This window comes from Gadus chalcogrammus, chromosome 21 (genome assembly GCF_026213295.1).
Source record: "Gadus chalcogrammus isolate NIFS_2021 chromosome 21, NIFS_Gcha_1.0, whole genome shotgun sequence".
Taxonomy (NCBI): domain Eukaryota; kingdom Metazoa; phylum Chordata; class Actinopteri; order Gadiformes; family Gadidae; genus Gadus; species Gadus chalcogrammus.
In genome coordinates, this window is record NC_079432.1 from 9,659,067 (window position 1) to 9,672,671 (window position 13,605).

The 13,605-nt window shown below is 42.1% G+C and overlaps 2 protein-coding genes across 3 annotated transcripts in view; one reads left to right on the forward strand and one right to left on the reverse strand.

The window, feature by feature from the left end:
• Positions 1-6,374, reverse strand: part of mboat2b (membrane bound O-acyltransferase domain containing 2b) — a 22,656-nt gene extending 16,282 nt beyond the window's left edge. Inside the window, exon 1 of the mRNA XM_056580813.1 lies at positions 6,102-6,374. Coding sequence (XP_056436788.1) covers positions 6,102-6,188 — 87 coding nt within the window. The 5' untranslated portion in view covers positions 6,189-6,374. The remainder of the gene's footprint in view (positions 1-6,101) is intronic.
• Positions 6,375-7,346: 972 nt separating this feature from the next.
• On the forward strand, positions 7,347-13,552 carry e2f6 (E2F transcription factor 6). 2 transcript variants are annotated; one of them, XM_056580689.1, is made up of 8 exons: positions 7,347-7,898; positions 8,229-8,254; positions 8,447-8,499; positions 8,746-8,947; positions 9,660-9,815; positions 11,653-11,767; positions 11,885-12,035; positions 12,751-13,552. In XM_056580689.1, exons 1-8 carry the CDS (start codon positions 7,548-7,550, stop codon positions 12,786-12,788), a joined length of 1,092 nt encoding a protein of 363 aa, XP_056436664.1. In that variant the 5' UTR covers positions 7,347-7,547; the 3' UTR covers positions 12,789-13,552. The 2 variants fall into 2 exon arrangements, with proteins under 2 accessions (XP_056436664.1, XP_056436665.1); XM_056580690.1 differs by having other exon boundaries at positions 8,761-8,947.
• Positions 13,553-13,605: the final 53 nt, after the last annotated feature.

The following is a 13,605-nucleotide window of genomic DNA, read 5'->3' on the forward strand; positions in this document are numbered from 1 at the left end:
CAGCGATGGAATCCTTGAAGTGGCAGTTGCTAGGAGACATCCTTTTCTTAGCCAAGAGGGAGGCTGGACATTGGATTGAGTGAAGGCTGTGTTTTTTTTTAATCAATCAGAATCCTCCTCTTCTTCGTCTTCATCATCATATGAAGACAGGGAGGGAAGGTCAGGGGTTGTTGATTAATGTCGGTGTCGTTGGTGTGATGAACGGGTTATTTGCAGTAATTAGAAATATAGAGCTGGACGCGATACAACTCAATATTATCGTTTATCACCTCCAGGAGAAGAACAAGATGTTCTCGTTACTGACAGGGTTTAGCAGAAAGAATATGCTATGCTACGGAATATGGTGTACGCCAAAAATACAAACAGATTAATCAGAGAAGATGCTTTACTGTTGGGTGAGATTTATCCCTAATGAACCTGTGCTAAAACCACTAAAACCTTCTGAAAACCCTGTTCTCCATCAAGGGATGAGACTAGTTTTCCTTCCTTTCCTGATTATGGGAGGGGAGCAAACCACAAGCAAATGTTTTACTTTTTTCCTTTATTCCTTTTAGGAATAATATTATTTAAATATATTCAAACTTCATTATTTCACATCTTCAAAACACACACGGGTGGACTGTGCTGTACACACAAATACACCTCCAACAACTGATTTGAGACAAGGCTGCAAATAGCAAATAGCTACGTGATCTGATGATGATACGATATGTAAATGATGGGAAATACCTAGAGCTTAGCAGAATAACAATTTGGAAGTGGCAAGATGATCAATCACTCGACGGAAGTCCTTCCTCAAAAAACGAACTCCAGAAACTGACCCAAAATGGAAATGATGAAACTCATGATGAAACTCGACGATGGGTCGGATCTCGAGGAAATACAGGACCCACCTACCTTCTGATGATGTCGAAATTAACCCCTTCATTCCCTGGTTCTAGCATCTGCTCTGCCTTTTGCCAGCGGCTTCATTGGGGACCTCAACCATAGCACTCACAGATGATTAAATCCCCCACCGGCTCTCTAAGTGCACTCTCCGTCAAATACGTCGGAGAGCTGGCGATTTATGTCCACGTAACCAAGCTCCTATCATAAAGCATTGTACAGCCACACAGACCGCGTTAAGACACTTAGCTGGGGGGCAATGGTTTGTTAAGCTGCAGCGTTGTGCACGGGACTTGACGACCGGTGACTCCAATCCCAGAAAAGGATAGTGGTGGTGGGGGAAAGGGGGGATACCTGTAGGCATCCTTGAGCAAGATACACTAATCCATGCTCCCTAATGACTGAATTGACTGCTGCGAGTCATTTTGGGTAAAGGTGTCTGCTAAAGGTCTAAATAGTAAAATGATTTTGATGAGAACATGAACCTCAAAATCCCTAATGAGACCTTAAGATTCAACCAGTGCCACTTGGTGAGTTTGTGACATATTATCAGTGAGCTGAACTGCTGGAGTGTTTCATTCAGGGGAACCTTGTCGGCTAAAGGTGGTCTCTGGTGTCGAGCCACGCTGTTTCATGGTTTTGGGGATTTCTTACTTTTTTCAGATGTGGTTTTTTGCCTGGTGTTGCTAAGCCGATCCCACTCACTCAATGAGTTCAAACTTGTCTCATCAAAGCTCAAGTTACCGGTGACTGCTAACCTTCTCATGCAGTCAGCCAATCACAACAGTTGATCATTTACATAAAAAACAACTGCCAGAAACCCCATTGACTGTTCCCTTCATTCAGCAACAGTCAGGCTCTGTCATTTGTTCATTTGTATTTTTGGACAAAAAGGAAATTCTACCAAAACCACCAGAGCAAAGGATTAATTTACTGAGCGCTTAATAAATGATACACGTGTGCAGGAGGAAAATATTTCAACTCTTGGTCACTTAATTTGGGATATAGGAAACAAATACAAATGCTTCAAAATTCCCTACAAAATCATATCTCAAATCATACCCCATATCTCTCACATATCATGAAGGCACTTACCATGCATATTTACAAAAATCATACACAAACCACACATAACGCACACATGTATCCTTTCCATTTTATGCCTTTTGACAATCCCATCCCAGAGTTCTTCTGACCAATCACAGCAATTAAACCACAGCTTCCCCCCGCCTCCCGACTATCCTTTGAACCAATCATAAACAAACAAACAAACAAACAAACAGGCCCAGGGAGTGTATGACGTTGATCAATGTGAGCTGTAGGCCTACAGAGCCCAGGCCTGGACACGCCTCACCATTTGCTCGGCAGCTGAGGTGACAGTTTCCACGGCAACATCCTGAGAGCGTGCAGACGATCGCCCACAGAGCGGGTGGTATGAGCTATCAGAGGCACCAGCTTGTTGCTAATGCTGCACGGCTCCTTTGATTTAGCTTGATGTACAGAAGGGCTATCATGCTAAGCCTAGCAGTCAGTACAATGGTAGCATGGTGGTGTTGTTGCTATACATACAATTATAGGAGTCTCGTTCTAATTTCACCACTGTTCGTCTGACACAATAATTAGCTTCAAACTGATCATGATAGTACAAGAAGTCATTAGAAATCGTGTTCCTATACAGAGGAAGGAGGAATCCCACGATTTCATAAGTGAAACTCTGACACAACAATGTAATGAAGCAACTGATGCAATTTTTGTAGAAGATATCCCACCACAGGCAACTATTATATTGTAAGCTGAACCAACCATTATTCTGTTGATTCAGTAGATGAACAGACATAGATGAAGAGTTCAAGGAAATTGGGCGAGAGGAATGTTAGGTTTCAAAAACAGCTGACAAATAAAGCACTTCTTCATTGGAATGTGCCATTTCGAGTCTCCATGATTAATTTCTACTGGGGAACACAATAAAGGCTAGTCGATATCAGTGGCAGTGATCTACTGTGAGACAAACTGTTCAACTATTCAACAGTAAGCTAACGTTGCATCTCCTTCCTGCGGCTGGGACCAATGTTCTATATGTCTTAGGTACTTCCAACACAAACAAACATTCCTTCTCACTTTATCCATAAATAATACTGGATTGGAAAATAAAAAATCTGTAGAGCCAAATGGATCAACAGCCCCAACATACAAAAGCTAACTCAGTCCACAATTTCATAGTTACATTTGTGCTTGAATTTGTGTCTTGTTCGAGGAAACATACTTGTTTCAGTTCTTCTCCAAAAAGAAGACTTTTCAATAAATAGTATACCAAGGAATCTGTTTTTAGACCAGGTAGTTTTGACTACACCATAAAGGCCAATGCTAACCGAGATTAAATGATAATGTAGCTAGCTAGGCTATTCTGTATTCAGCCTGGATATAAAGAATAGGCCTACTGTACCACAAACTGATCTCCCTAGAGCTATAGCGCACCAAAGTTTTCTAGAAAGCACAATTCGCACAAAGAGTCACTCAGCCCATAGAATCATCTAGAGTGATCAGTCAATGAAAATCAAAACGCAAAAAAATGGATTCATCGTTTTAGTTGTTTATCAAGTGAAAGTGGTGAACATTCTCTATATTAGATGGTTAGGATGATAACACACTAACTTCTGATGGGCATTAATCATTAATCATGTGATTAATTAAATAAGAAATGAATAATTGACTAATTTATTAATTCCACTTAATCATTAGTGGCAGCCTTAAGATATATATCATAAAAACAGCAATATTAGTCGATATCAACGCAACCATTGGCAGCTGCAACATCACAGTTTACATCAGTGTCACATATGTCATGTCACAACCTGTCATTTTATAGTATGACATGTCATGGGGTAGAATAGAGTCAGGGCTAAGGGTATTCCACTCTCAACATGAAAGGTTCTGGGTTCGATCCCCCAATGTTTACAGCCTACCAGGAGGCATGTCTCCCCCCAGCCCGACCCTTAATGACATGCATCCGAAATCACTGTGGTCCGCTCAATGACTAAATATCAATCTCATGTCATGAACACCGAGGAGGACACCTGTACCCCTGACACCTGATGATCCTCCAGGCATCAACAGACAGACACACACTGCCTGGCCCTATGCCCCTCCACACCCAACACCTGATACGGCTCGCTGGCAGCCGAGTGAAAACAGTCCACAACTGTTGATGTATCCTCATTAATAATGCATGCTGGATAAAGGAAGCATTTATAGAAGCAACAATGTCTCATCATTGTCTCTCTGTACGGTAACCATTGTTTTTTTCATCTATTGACTGCTATTAAGTATGTAGTCTTTTTGAACGACACTTTCATCCAAAGCAACTAGTGATTCCAGATACAATAAGGTAGAGGGAGAGGGGAAGGATATCTGGCTCTAGCAGGCCTACAAGTAAGATTGCCGATGTGGGGAATTGCGCCCAGTACATTTTGGCAGTGGATTCACCCCAGCCACTACACTAACCTGTCTGCCCCATGATCGTAACGTGTTCGTAACCTGCTTGTGAACGAAGGCGGGCATGCTTGTCTGACTGAACGCTGAACTAAGCCGGGGACCAGGGCAGGCCTTCCATAGTGAAACACTGATGAACGACACTTGTACCAGCCTCCATTAGTGCAGTCAATGCACACATATTTGAAACTAATGTTACGCACGCCGAGATGCAAACAAATACGAAAGCCCCGATGCGTACCCGCTGGGACAGCTCATCGATATCAGCGCCAGAAAAGAACAGGGGGCAAACATTACTGCAGCGTTACGGCTGTTAACCAGAGATAGCCCGGCCCTTTGAAAAGTGTTGCGAGTTAGTTGCTCAAGGGCACTACAGCAGCCCAGTCGCATTGATGCGTTTAACTGCCGGATCCCAGATCTTGGGTCTCAGGTCTCTCTCTCTGCATCTCTCGAAGCAAAGGTCCACCCTGCCACCACACATTAATATCAAGAGGAGAATACACCACAGAAAGATTCCTTTCAAGAAGTAGGCCAGATCTCAGACAGGGTCTGGGTGGGTGGTGGGGATGTTTTGGGGCAGAGGGTGTCGACCCATGAATCTGTGGGGAGAGGCAGGGGGGATTGTAAGATAAACTGGTGATGTTGCTGAAACATAATGCCTGAGACAGTAACATATGTTAATTTAGATTTACAAGATCATATGAAAAAATTATAAGACCACCAGAGTATGCATACCTCGACAACAAACCCCAATACTAAAGTGAATGCACATATCCATAGATCTCCAACAGGCCAAGCCAGTGCGTGGAGGTTGTAGGCTACATGTTGATGAACCGTAGGCTACGTCTTGCTTCTGAAGCGGCCCTAACGAGACGGAGCTCCGATCCACCACATGTGACAGGCCAGGGCGACCAAACCGTTACATCTAGTATAGAAGCTGCCAACCACCAGAATCACCCATCGTACAAATGTCATCGGCTATTCACCGGCAAATTACGTCCATCACGCATCCAGTTCATTAGCGTATAGCACTTAAGCCAAGGTTGTCTGGCGATTATCCATTAAAGCAAGAATGCATCGTATCGTTTGCTCCAATAAGCCACGCATTAACCGAGAAAAATAAAATACAATACATTTGGCATTAGCTTCCCTGATCAAAATCCCCAGCCCCTGGCATATAATTCGTTTTTACTGCTTAACAATAGAAGCGGTGGAGAACAGACAGAGCTACCGAGAAACGTCATTACAAGGAATAAGAAACCAAAACCCACTATGCACACCATTTATGGATTTGCCATTGCCTTGAAGCATCGACAAATTCCAATCTCATCCAGGAGTGCATTGGTAATATTGCCATTTTACCCGTCTAAATAATGTCACTTAACAGGTCTTTTGAAGCAGCGCACACTGGAAGAGGCCCGCAGACGATTACATGTGAAATGTCTTCATTATATCGGCAATTTCATTCAACGCTATCCATCCCATTCGCATGTGCACATTCTTTCTTTCTCCGTGCACCTATTCGCGCATTGATACATTAGTCAGCACTGCGATTGCATCGATTGTATTAAAATTCGAGAGCCCATTGCCCACTCTCAGTCAAATGAAGGCTCGAGCAGCCAGAATCATCTCCGAAAACGCCAGCTTCGTTGCGATGTTTTTTTTTTGGAAGCTCTGCGACGGAATGCTTGCCATAAACTGCGTGTATAACGGTTCTGTATATCTACCTGATCCAGGGGCAGATTTATGATTTCGCTGATGGGCTGCAGCAAACTGGACCCCGTACATGCCGGAGAGACTGTTTCAGTGGCCATGGCTCAGTCGACGTCGAGGGAGTCCTGTTCTCTTCGTTCCCTTTCCCTCTCTGTGTCTCAGCGGGTCTACGATTCGCCCCGAATCTGTCTATCCTCCTCCTTCTCGTTCCGCTCCTCCTCGACCGCCACCAGGGCTGCTGTTTGCTGCTGGCCACTACTGGCTGTAGGATGAGCTACACTCGCTGCCAAAACCTCCACACATCAACCAGCAGCAGGAGAGTCAACGTTGCATGTCATTAGTATATTTGGCAGAAATACAATAGCCTACATTATGCAATCTATAATTTATTAAATAATAAAATACCAAACAATGCAAAATTATGACAAAAAGTTATATAATATATTATATTTAATTGTATTATATTATATTATCATATATTATATTTATAATAGTAAAGGATATTACATTATATTATATTATAATCACTGAGTATAATACAATATTTAATATTTATTTTTTGTATATATATTTAATATAATTTTTCTGTGGAGTTTCACTCAAAAAATTTAAAATTACAGACCTACGCTTGCCTAATTGCTTATTTTTTAATGAATTCCATGCAACGATATATCTTAGGCTATGAGTCTTGGTATCATTTACCTATTAATATGTTTCCCGAGACGTTGATCCCCCAGATACCCCCCAGCCCTTAATTTTCCCAGCGGTCTGAGTTCATTCCTCTGGATTAATTAGCGTATGATGTGGTGAAAGGTCATATTAAGTGTGTTTGATAGTAGGCCTACTCATTTTTCAATTTGTTCAGCTATTTCTGAATCTAATTAAATGGAAGAAGCCTGGATTTTGCAGCGAATTTAATCAATCACAAAAAGCTGTGATGTTACATCGAATATTCATTTAAAATCAATAAACTATTGCTATGTTATAGTTTATTATATATCGATCTATTCTCCTTCAAATAAATCTAACTTGAGTGCTTTTATGAAAATGTTTTCTATAAGCCTACTATAAGAAAAGTGTTGAGATAATATTGGAACGCATAACTTAATTTTCTATCGCTTCTCAGGAAATCATTATTTGTGAAGCACAAGGCACAGGGTTGGATAACATCTACCAAAACTGTAAACGTCAGTCAAATAGGTAGGAAATCCCGTCCCAGCAGGTGGCAGTATATAAAGACTGTGCTTCCCAAGAACCCTAGCTTTCCTTTCCACGAAGAAGAACTACCACGCCTTTGATGTCTTGCTCTACACTTGATTGGCTCAAATCTACTTCCGACAAAACAAAAAAAAGCAAGTATCTTCCTTTCTAGACAAGCGTGTGTCACAAACAAACAAGCAAACGTCAAGGAATAATTAACAAAATATCGCTCGGATGAGTTTTTGCAGTCAGTCGTGACCATGAACAAGTGCGTAGTCTCCGGCTGCCCGAACCGTCGAAAAGGGCCGCTCAACCGGGTCCAGAAGCGGTTCTACCAGTTCCCGAAGGACCAGGCGCGGGTTAAAGTATGGCTCGCCGCCTTGAGGGAGACCGAGAAGCAAGATTCGACAGAACAACACGTGTTATGCGAAGACCACTTTCTACCGCAGCACATCACTGCAGGGGGGATTAGAGAGGACGCAATACCGATCATGTCTCCGTACTTGGACGGGGTGCTCGGCACGGACACCCCTTGGGCCGAGGAATCGTCCGAGGAGGACGCGCAGTGGGCGGAGGATGGCGTGGAGGAGGATGCACCGCTGCCATCAAAGGTAAGGAAAATGCACATCGACTCGTTCTCAGCGTGGTCAACACTGTTATATTATCTTAGATTGTTATTCACTGCTATTACAACGATGCCACAGTTTGTCTAAAGGTTTTGTTGGTTCTTTATGTTTTTCCCACATATCCTCCCCGTTATGTTACGAACATGCTAACGGAATGGAGGGACTGTTGTTATGGATAAAATGATTAGGAATTTAATTAATAGTCGTTGATTGTCGTGGCATTACTGTTTACAGACGACATAGGCCTACAGTAGGATGATAATCAACTCCAAGCGTTTGCTTCTTTTAAATATCGTTGTTGTCATTCTTTTACAGGCACCACTCGAAAGTGCTTCAAACCGGTAAGGCTGAATGTCCGCTCATGTTATTACTTCAGACTCCTTCTAGCGAGACAAATAAATAGTATTGATTACCTTTTTCATAGTGGTATAGACACTAACCTTTCTGAAATGGATCATAATGTTCCTCTTCGTTATTACAAGTTGTTTAGGCATAGCAACTTTAACATAGCCGTGTTTCCTTCTCATTGTCAGTTGGCGTCCTAGTGATGAGAAACTCGCCAGGCTCGACTCGTACTCGAGAAACGGTATGAAGATAGGGCTTATATATATTTTTTTTATGTAATCCTATTCCCCAAACTCCAATAAGACCTTAACACAACTAATATTGGTGTTATAGGTTTAGAATCAAATGAAAGGTTTAGAAAATAAATACTTTTCAAATGTTTTCTTTTATGCTTTTTATGTTAATTAGTGGTGAATGACGATGACATAGTCCCTTCATGAAAAACAATCGTTTCTTCCAGAGTATTGGTTTTTATTTGATTCCACAGTTACCATGTGTCCAGATGTCTCCCTGGCATGGCTGACCAAGGCCCTTCTGCAGGAGATGGGGAACGCCCCAGACGGCGTTCTGGACCTCAGGCAGGCGGTCCTGAACCTCAAGACTCGACGCCGGCGAGTGTATGACATCACCCAAGTGCTGTCCAGCATCAGCCTGATTAAAAAGGAGTCTGCCAACAAGGTCAAGTGGATGTACGTATGTGGGCCTATAAAGTCTCACAAATTAGACTTCAGATGAAAAATCGAATAAAGTCTTATAGCAGACAAGCTCAAATCTGGGTGGTGTTTCACCTTCTTCTGTTACGACCATTCATGCTGCAGTACAAAATGAACACAATACAAATTTAAGTATGATACTAGCCCATTCCAACCCTAATCCTGGGGCTGCTCGATTATGGGAAAAAAAAAAAAAATCACGATTATTTTGGTCAATATTGAAATCACGATTATTCAGACAATTCTTTTTGAGTTTGAAAACATGATGTATTTATTCAGCATGTCTCTCCCAAAACCACTAAACTCCAAAATGTCGCCTTAAAAAAATACACAAAATGGTCAAAAGAAAATGTTCAAATCTAAAGTTTTGAAAGTGATTACTTTTTGCTAAAATCGAAATTGCCTACAAAATTCGATTTAATCGCCCAGCCCTACTAAATCCTCTGAGAGCCCTAAAAAACAATTAAACATAATACACACTCGCATGGAAGATAATTATCCATTACATTTTTTTTTTACTTTATCATCACATACCATTTAACCTAAGTAACACTGTCCATCTGAGAACAGTGTTTCCATCCATTCTTGTCGTAACCTTTTCTTTAACCCAGTAGAGCCGTCTCTGTTTGGTACGTCTCCGTCTCTCCCTCTCCCCCCCTCCTAACCATTGTCTCTCTTCCTCTCCCAGTGGGAAGACCCCAGTGTCGTGTTTCCTGAAGAAGAGCCAGTTAAGCTCCCAGAAGGAGTTGTCCAACCTGAAGTCTGTTGAAGACTCTCTGGATGAGGTCATCAAGACCTGCGCCAAGCAGCTCTTCGACCTGACCGACAACCCAGACAACATAAAATATCCTTTTCAAGTCCAGGTCAAACAAAGTACTATTCAGGGTTACAACTAGGGGTGTAACGGTACACAAAAGTCACGGTTCGGTACGTACCTCGGTTTTTAAGTCACGGTACGGTACGATACGGTACGGTTAATAGTTAAGGGGAATTAAAAAAAAAAAAAAAAAGCAGCACTGAAAACACCAATTCTTTTATGGCATTTCCGTTTCTGAATTCCCAGTGAGCTGGGTTTGTACAGCTCGCTTTTTTTTTTCACAGCAACGGTGATAGTAACACCTGGATGGCGCCTTTTCAAATGCGTGTGCATGTTAAAGTGCTGTAAGTAGACACAGGGAGCCCTATCCATAGCCGGACAGCCTGTCGGAGACCCTCTCCGTAGCTTACGTGCACATCCAATATTTTTAACTATGCGTCGAAACCATGGACCTATTGGTCGACGCAACGGAGACGGCAAGGGCTGTGATTGGTCCTCTAACAAATCATTTCCTGAATCACTTCTTCGGTTTGACTTTGTACCTTAATTACTTTGTACATTGTTTACTTTGCACCAGGACCAATAAAACACCAAATAAGATTTGAAAAGCTTTGGAAGTGTATTTACAACACTGCTTAAATGGTTTCTAATTGTTCGGTTTGTAAATACACTGTACAAGATAGATCGGGCGGCCAATTGCATTGCGTATCCGACATCCCGACTGAGAGCTGCTGATCTTATATTTTATACACTGTATAAGATAGATCGGGCGGCCAATTGCATTGCGTATCCGACATCCCGACTGAGAGCTGCTGATCTTATATTTTATACACTGTATAAGATAGATCGGGCGGCCAATTGCATTGCGTATCCGACATCCCGACTGAGAGCTGCTGAAGGGATTACGGAGTCGGAGTAGCCGACTCGCCGAGCACAGCAGGACCGAGAAAAAATAAATAAATAATAGTTTCACTTCTGACACCAATGTAGTGACCTCGCCGGTGACATAATGATGTCGATTCATTAGTAGTTGAAGGTAGTTTTAATGAACCAAAACCAGGTCACTGAAACCCGTAACGACATAACCAACGGCAGAAAACCGACCCAAAACAAACCCCGGTTACCCCGGCAACCCCCAACACGGTCTCACTCGTGTGCAGGCCCCCACCCTCCTGTTCTTCCAAAGCCCTCCCCCAGCTGACCTAATGATTCGCCCTCACACTGATTGACAAGAAGAACATTACAATACATGCACATAGAACAACTGGCATAACGGACAACGAAATATAATGCAACACATAACACAAACTATTTAACTGTCCCAGGGTCGCTACATTACTTTGGCTAAACGGTTCGGGTGGAACTCCGACTTCAAGTTTTAAATTCCGTATTGCAAAACAAGCCTTTACATTCACCATATTAACGCTATGTACGCCACATTTACGAACCGCGGTACACCTCTGTAACCGCACCGAAGTGCCTGTACCGTGACGGTTCGGTACAAATACGTGTACCGTTACACCCCTAGTTACAACAGATACATTTTTTGTATCTGTGGAACAAGCTGGATTTAATCGTTTTCTACGTTATCTTAATGGAATATATCTGTTCATATTTATTGTTTCGCACCTTCATGACCTTCTACTGAAAGCCCATGGCCAGTGATCTATAGCGGTACACTATCCTGCTGATTATCACTTTACCATCCCAGACGACTACTGACAGCCACTGGAAGCTGGCCAGCACCAGAAACCTTAGTCTAGGGATAAGACCCATGGTCCTTAAGTGTTCAACAGCTTCCAAACCCTGAATACGTGCATCTAGTAAAAGATCTACTTTACTCCTTGACTCGCCATGTCTCTACGTCCGCCTACGTCACCTACGAAGACGTCAGCCGCATCGAGGTGTTCCAGGACCAGACTGTCCTGGTCGTCAAGGCTCCCGAGGACACCAAGCTGCAGGTTCCCACCCCAAAGGAGGTGGGTTGATGATGTCATCACTGAGGTCCTTGCCTTCGCTTTTGGTGTGAACGCAGGGTTAGGGCAAAGAAACAAACTTTTCTTTCCATATGTGGTGGTTCTGTTTGGGTTCTACAGGACAGCATTCAGATGAACCTGAAAGCAGTGAAGGGTCCAATCTCCGTGGTAACGTCAGAGATGGGTCTCCGCCCGGGCACCAGCACCACCACCGGAGAATGCTTTGTAACGGTCGAGCAGAGTCACATCCGAACATTACCTTTAAATACAGGTAGCTCCCACCACCGAGGTATCGCACTCAGCACTTGTGAGCTCACTACAGGGGTACTATCTGAGGTGGCTTGTAATTATGGCAAATCTAAATAACACTCGTAGGTTTCAATTTAAGCCCTTTGCAAACATACATGGTAATTCAATAGCATTGTTATGATGTTAGCTTTTAGCATTGTGTCCTACTTAATTCAAGGTAAACTAGCAGTTAGTTAAACTAGTTAGCTAAGCACTGTTTCTATGGAACGGCATAATGGAATCATGATGTGGCAATATGCTTATAATAAGCTTGGAATAATTTTCTAAATGTAAGGATCTAACAGAACTTTACGATGTTCTCACCAAGAGGTCAAATAGGTTTTGTTGAATTCTTAATTTTCTATTGTGTGTTCTCCCGCCATGTACAGCAGAGGGAGCTGTTATATCTCATAAAGGATACTCGGTCAAGACTCTATGACAGCCTAATATAATCAATAGACAAAAAAGATTTTCCATTATAATATCCTGTCACAGTGGTTTTTTTGTTGTTTCATATATATACACAAACGCAATGCAAGTCTTATGAAACAAATTTGGTACTTTATATCTGCAGGAATTGGTGTGGAAGTCACTTCCTTTTCCATGTAGTTCGACCCGTCTAAAATGTTATTTATTAGTTCACAGTATCTGTGGATACTAATCCGGATACTACTTATTTATTTATTCTTGTTTTTCAGAATCAACCAATCCACAGAGTGCTGTCAAAAGTTCATAGCCAACCAACCACCCAACAACAGAAAGACCACTCACTTGTTCTCCTGGTTCATACTCGGGCCTTGGTAACGGCCAGAAAATAGATTGACCATAAGATGATTCCTCTTTTATTTTATGAATTCCATTAAACCCAATGTCATATCTCATGCTTTGACTTCCTCTCCATTTTGAGAGCAGTGATGAAGGGGAAGTGACTTTTCCTACAGTTGCTGCTATAGGCCTACTACTAGCCTACGTTGACCAAACAGGATATTGAAATACCCAGGCCAGGAACTATTCTAGAACATAGAATTTCCAAAACTTAGTTTTGATGGTTTATTCAAACGAGATTGCGCGACCAATGGAAAATTCCCCAATCCCAGAGTATTTATATGGTTTATATGGTTATATGGTATGTTGTGGAAAATAACAAACAGAAATTGATGGCGTAAAAATCACAACAACCTAATCTGTATAGGCTTAATTTCTCTACGTGTCTCATTGCAGAGTATCTTGTATTTTTTTTTTATTCATCACACAGCAGTGCTATTATTCCCTATTGTCTTGAGTTATGTATTCAAAATATTTACACTTTCAACGTGACCAAAAAAACCGCTGCATTGTTGGATGCCTAACCTATGTTTAAGTCTGCCTTGGATGTTATGCGGAACATGGAATGTCAATCGGGTTGAATGTGTTTTATTGTACAGATGTTTGCATTATGTCATACACTTACCTTTTTTATTTTATAACTAATAAACCCAGTCGTTTTGACAACATGAGACGTTCATGTCGTGCCGTTGCCTCACTGAACCCATAATACCTCGTCCACGTTTCTT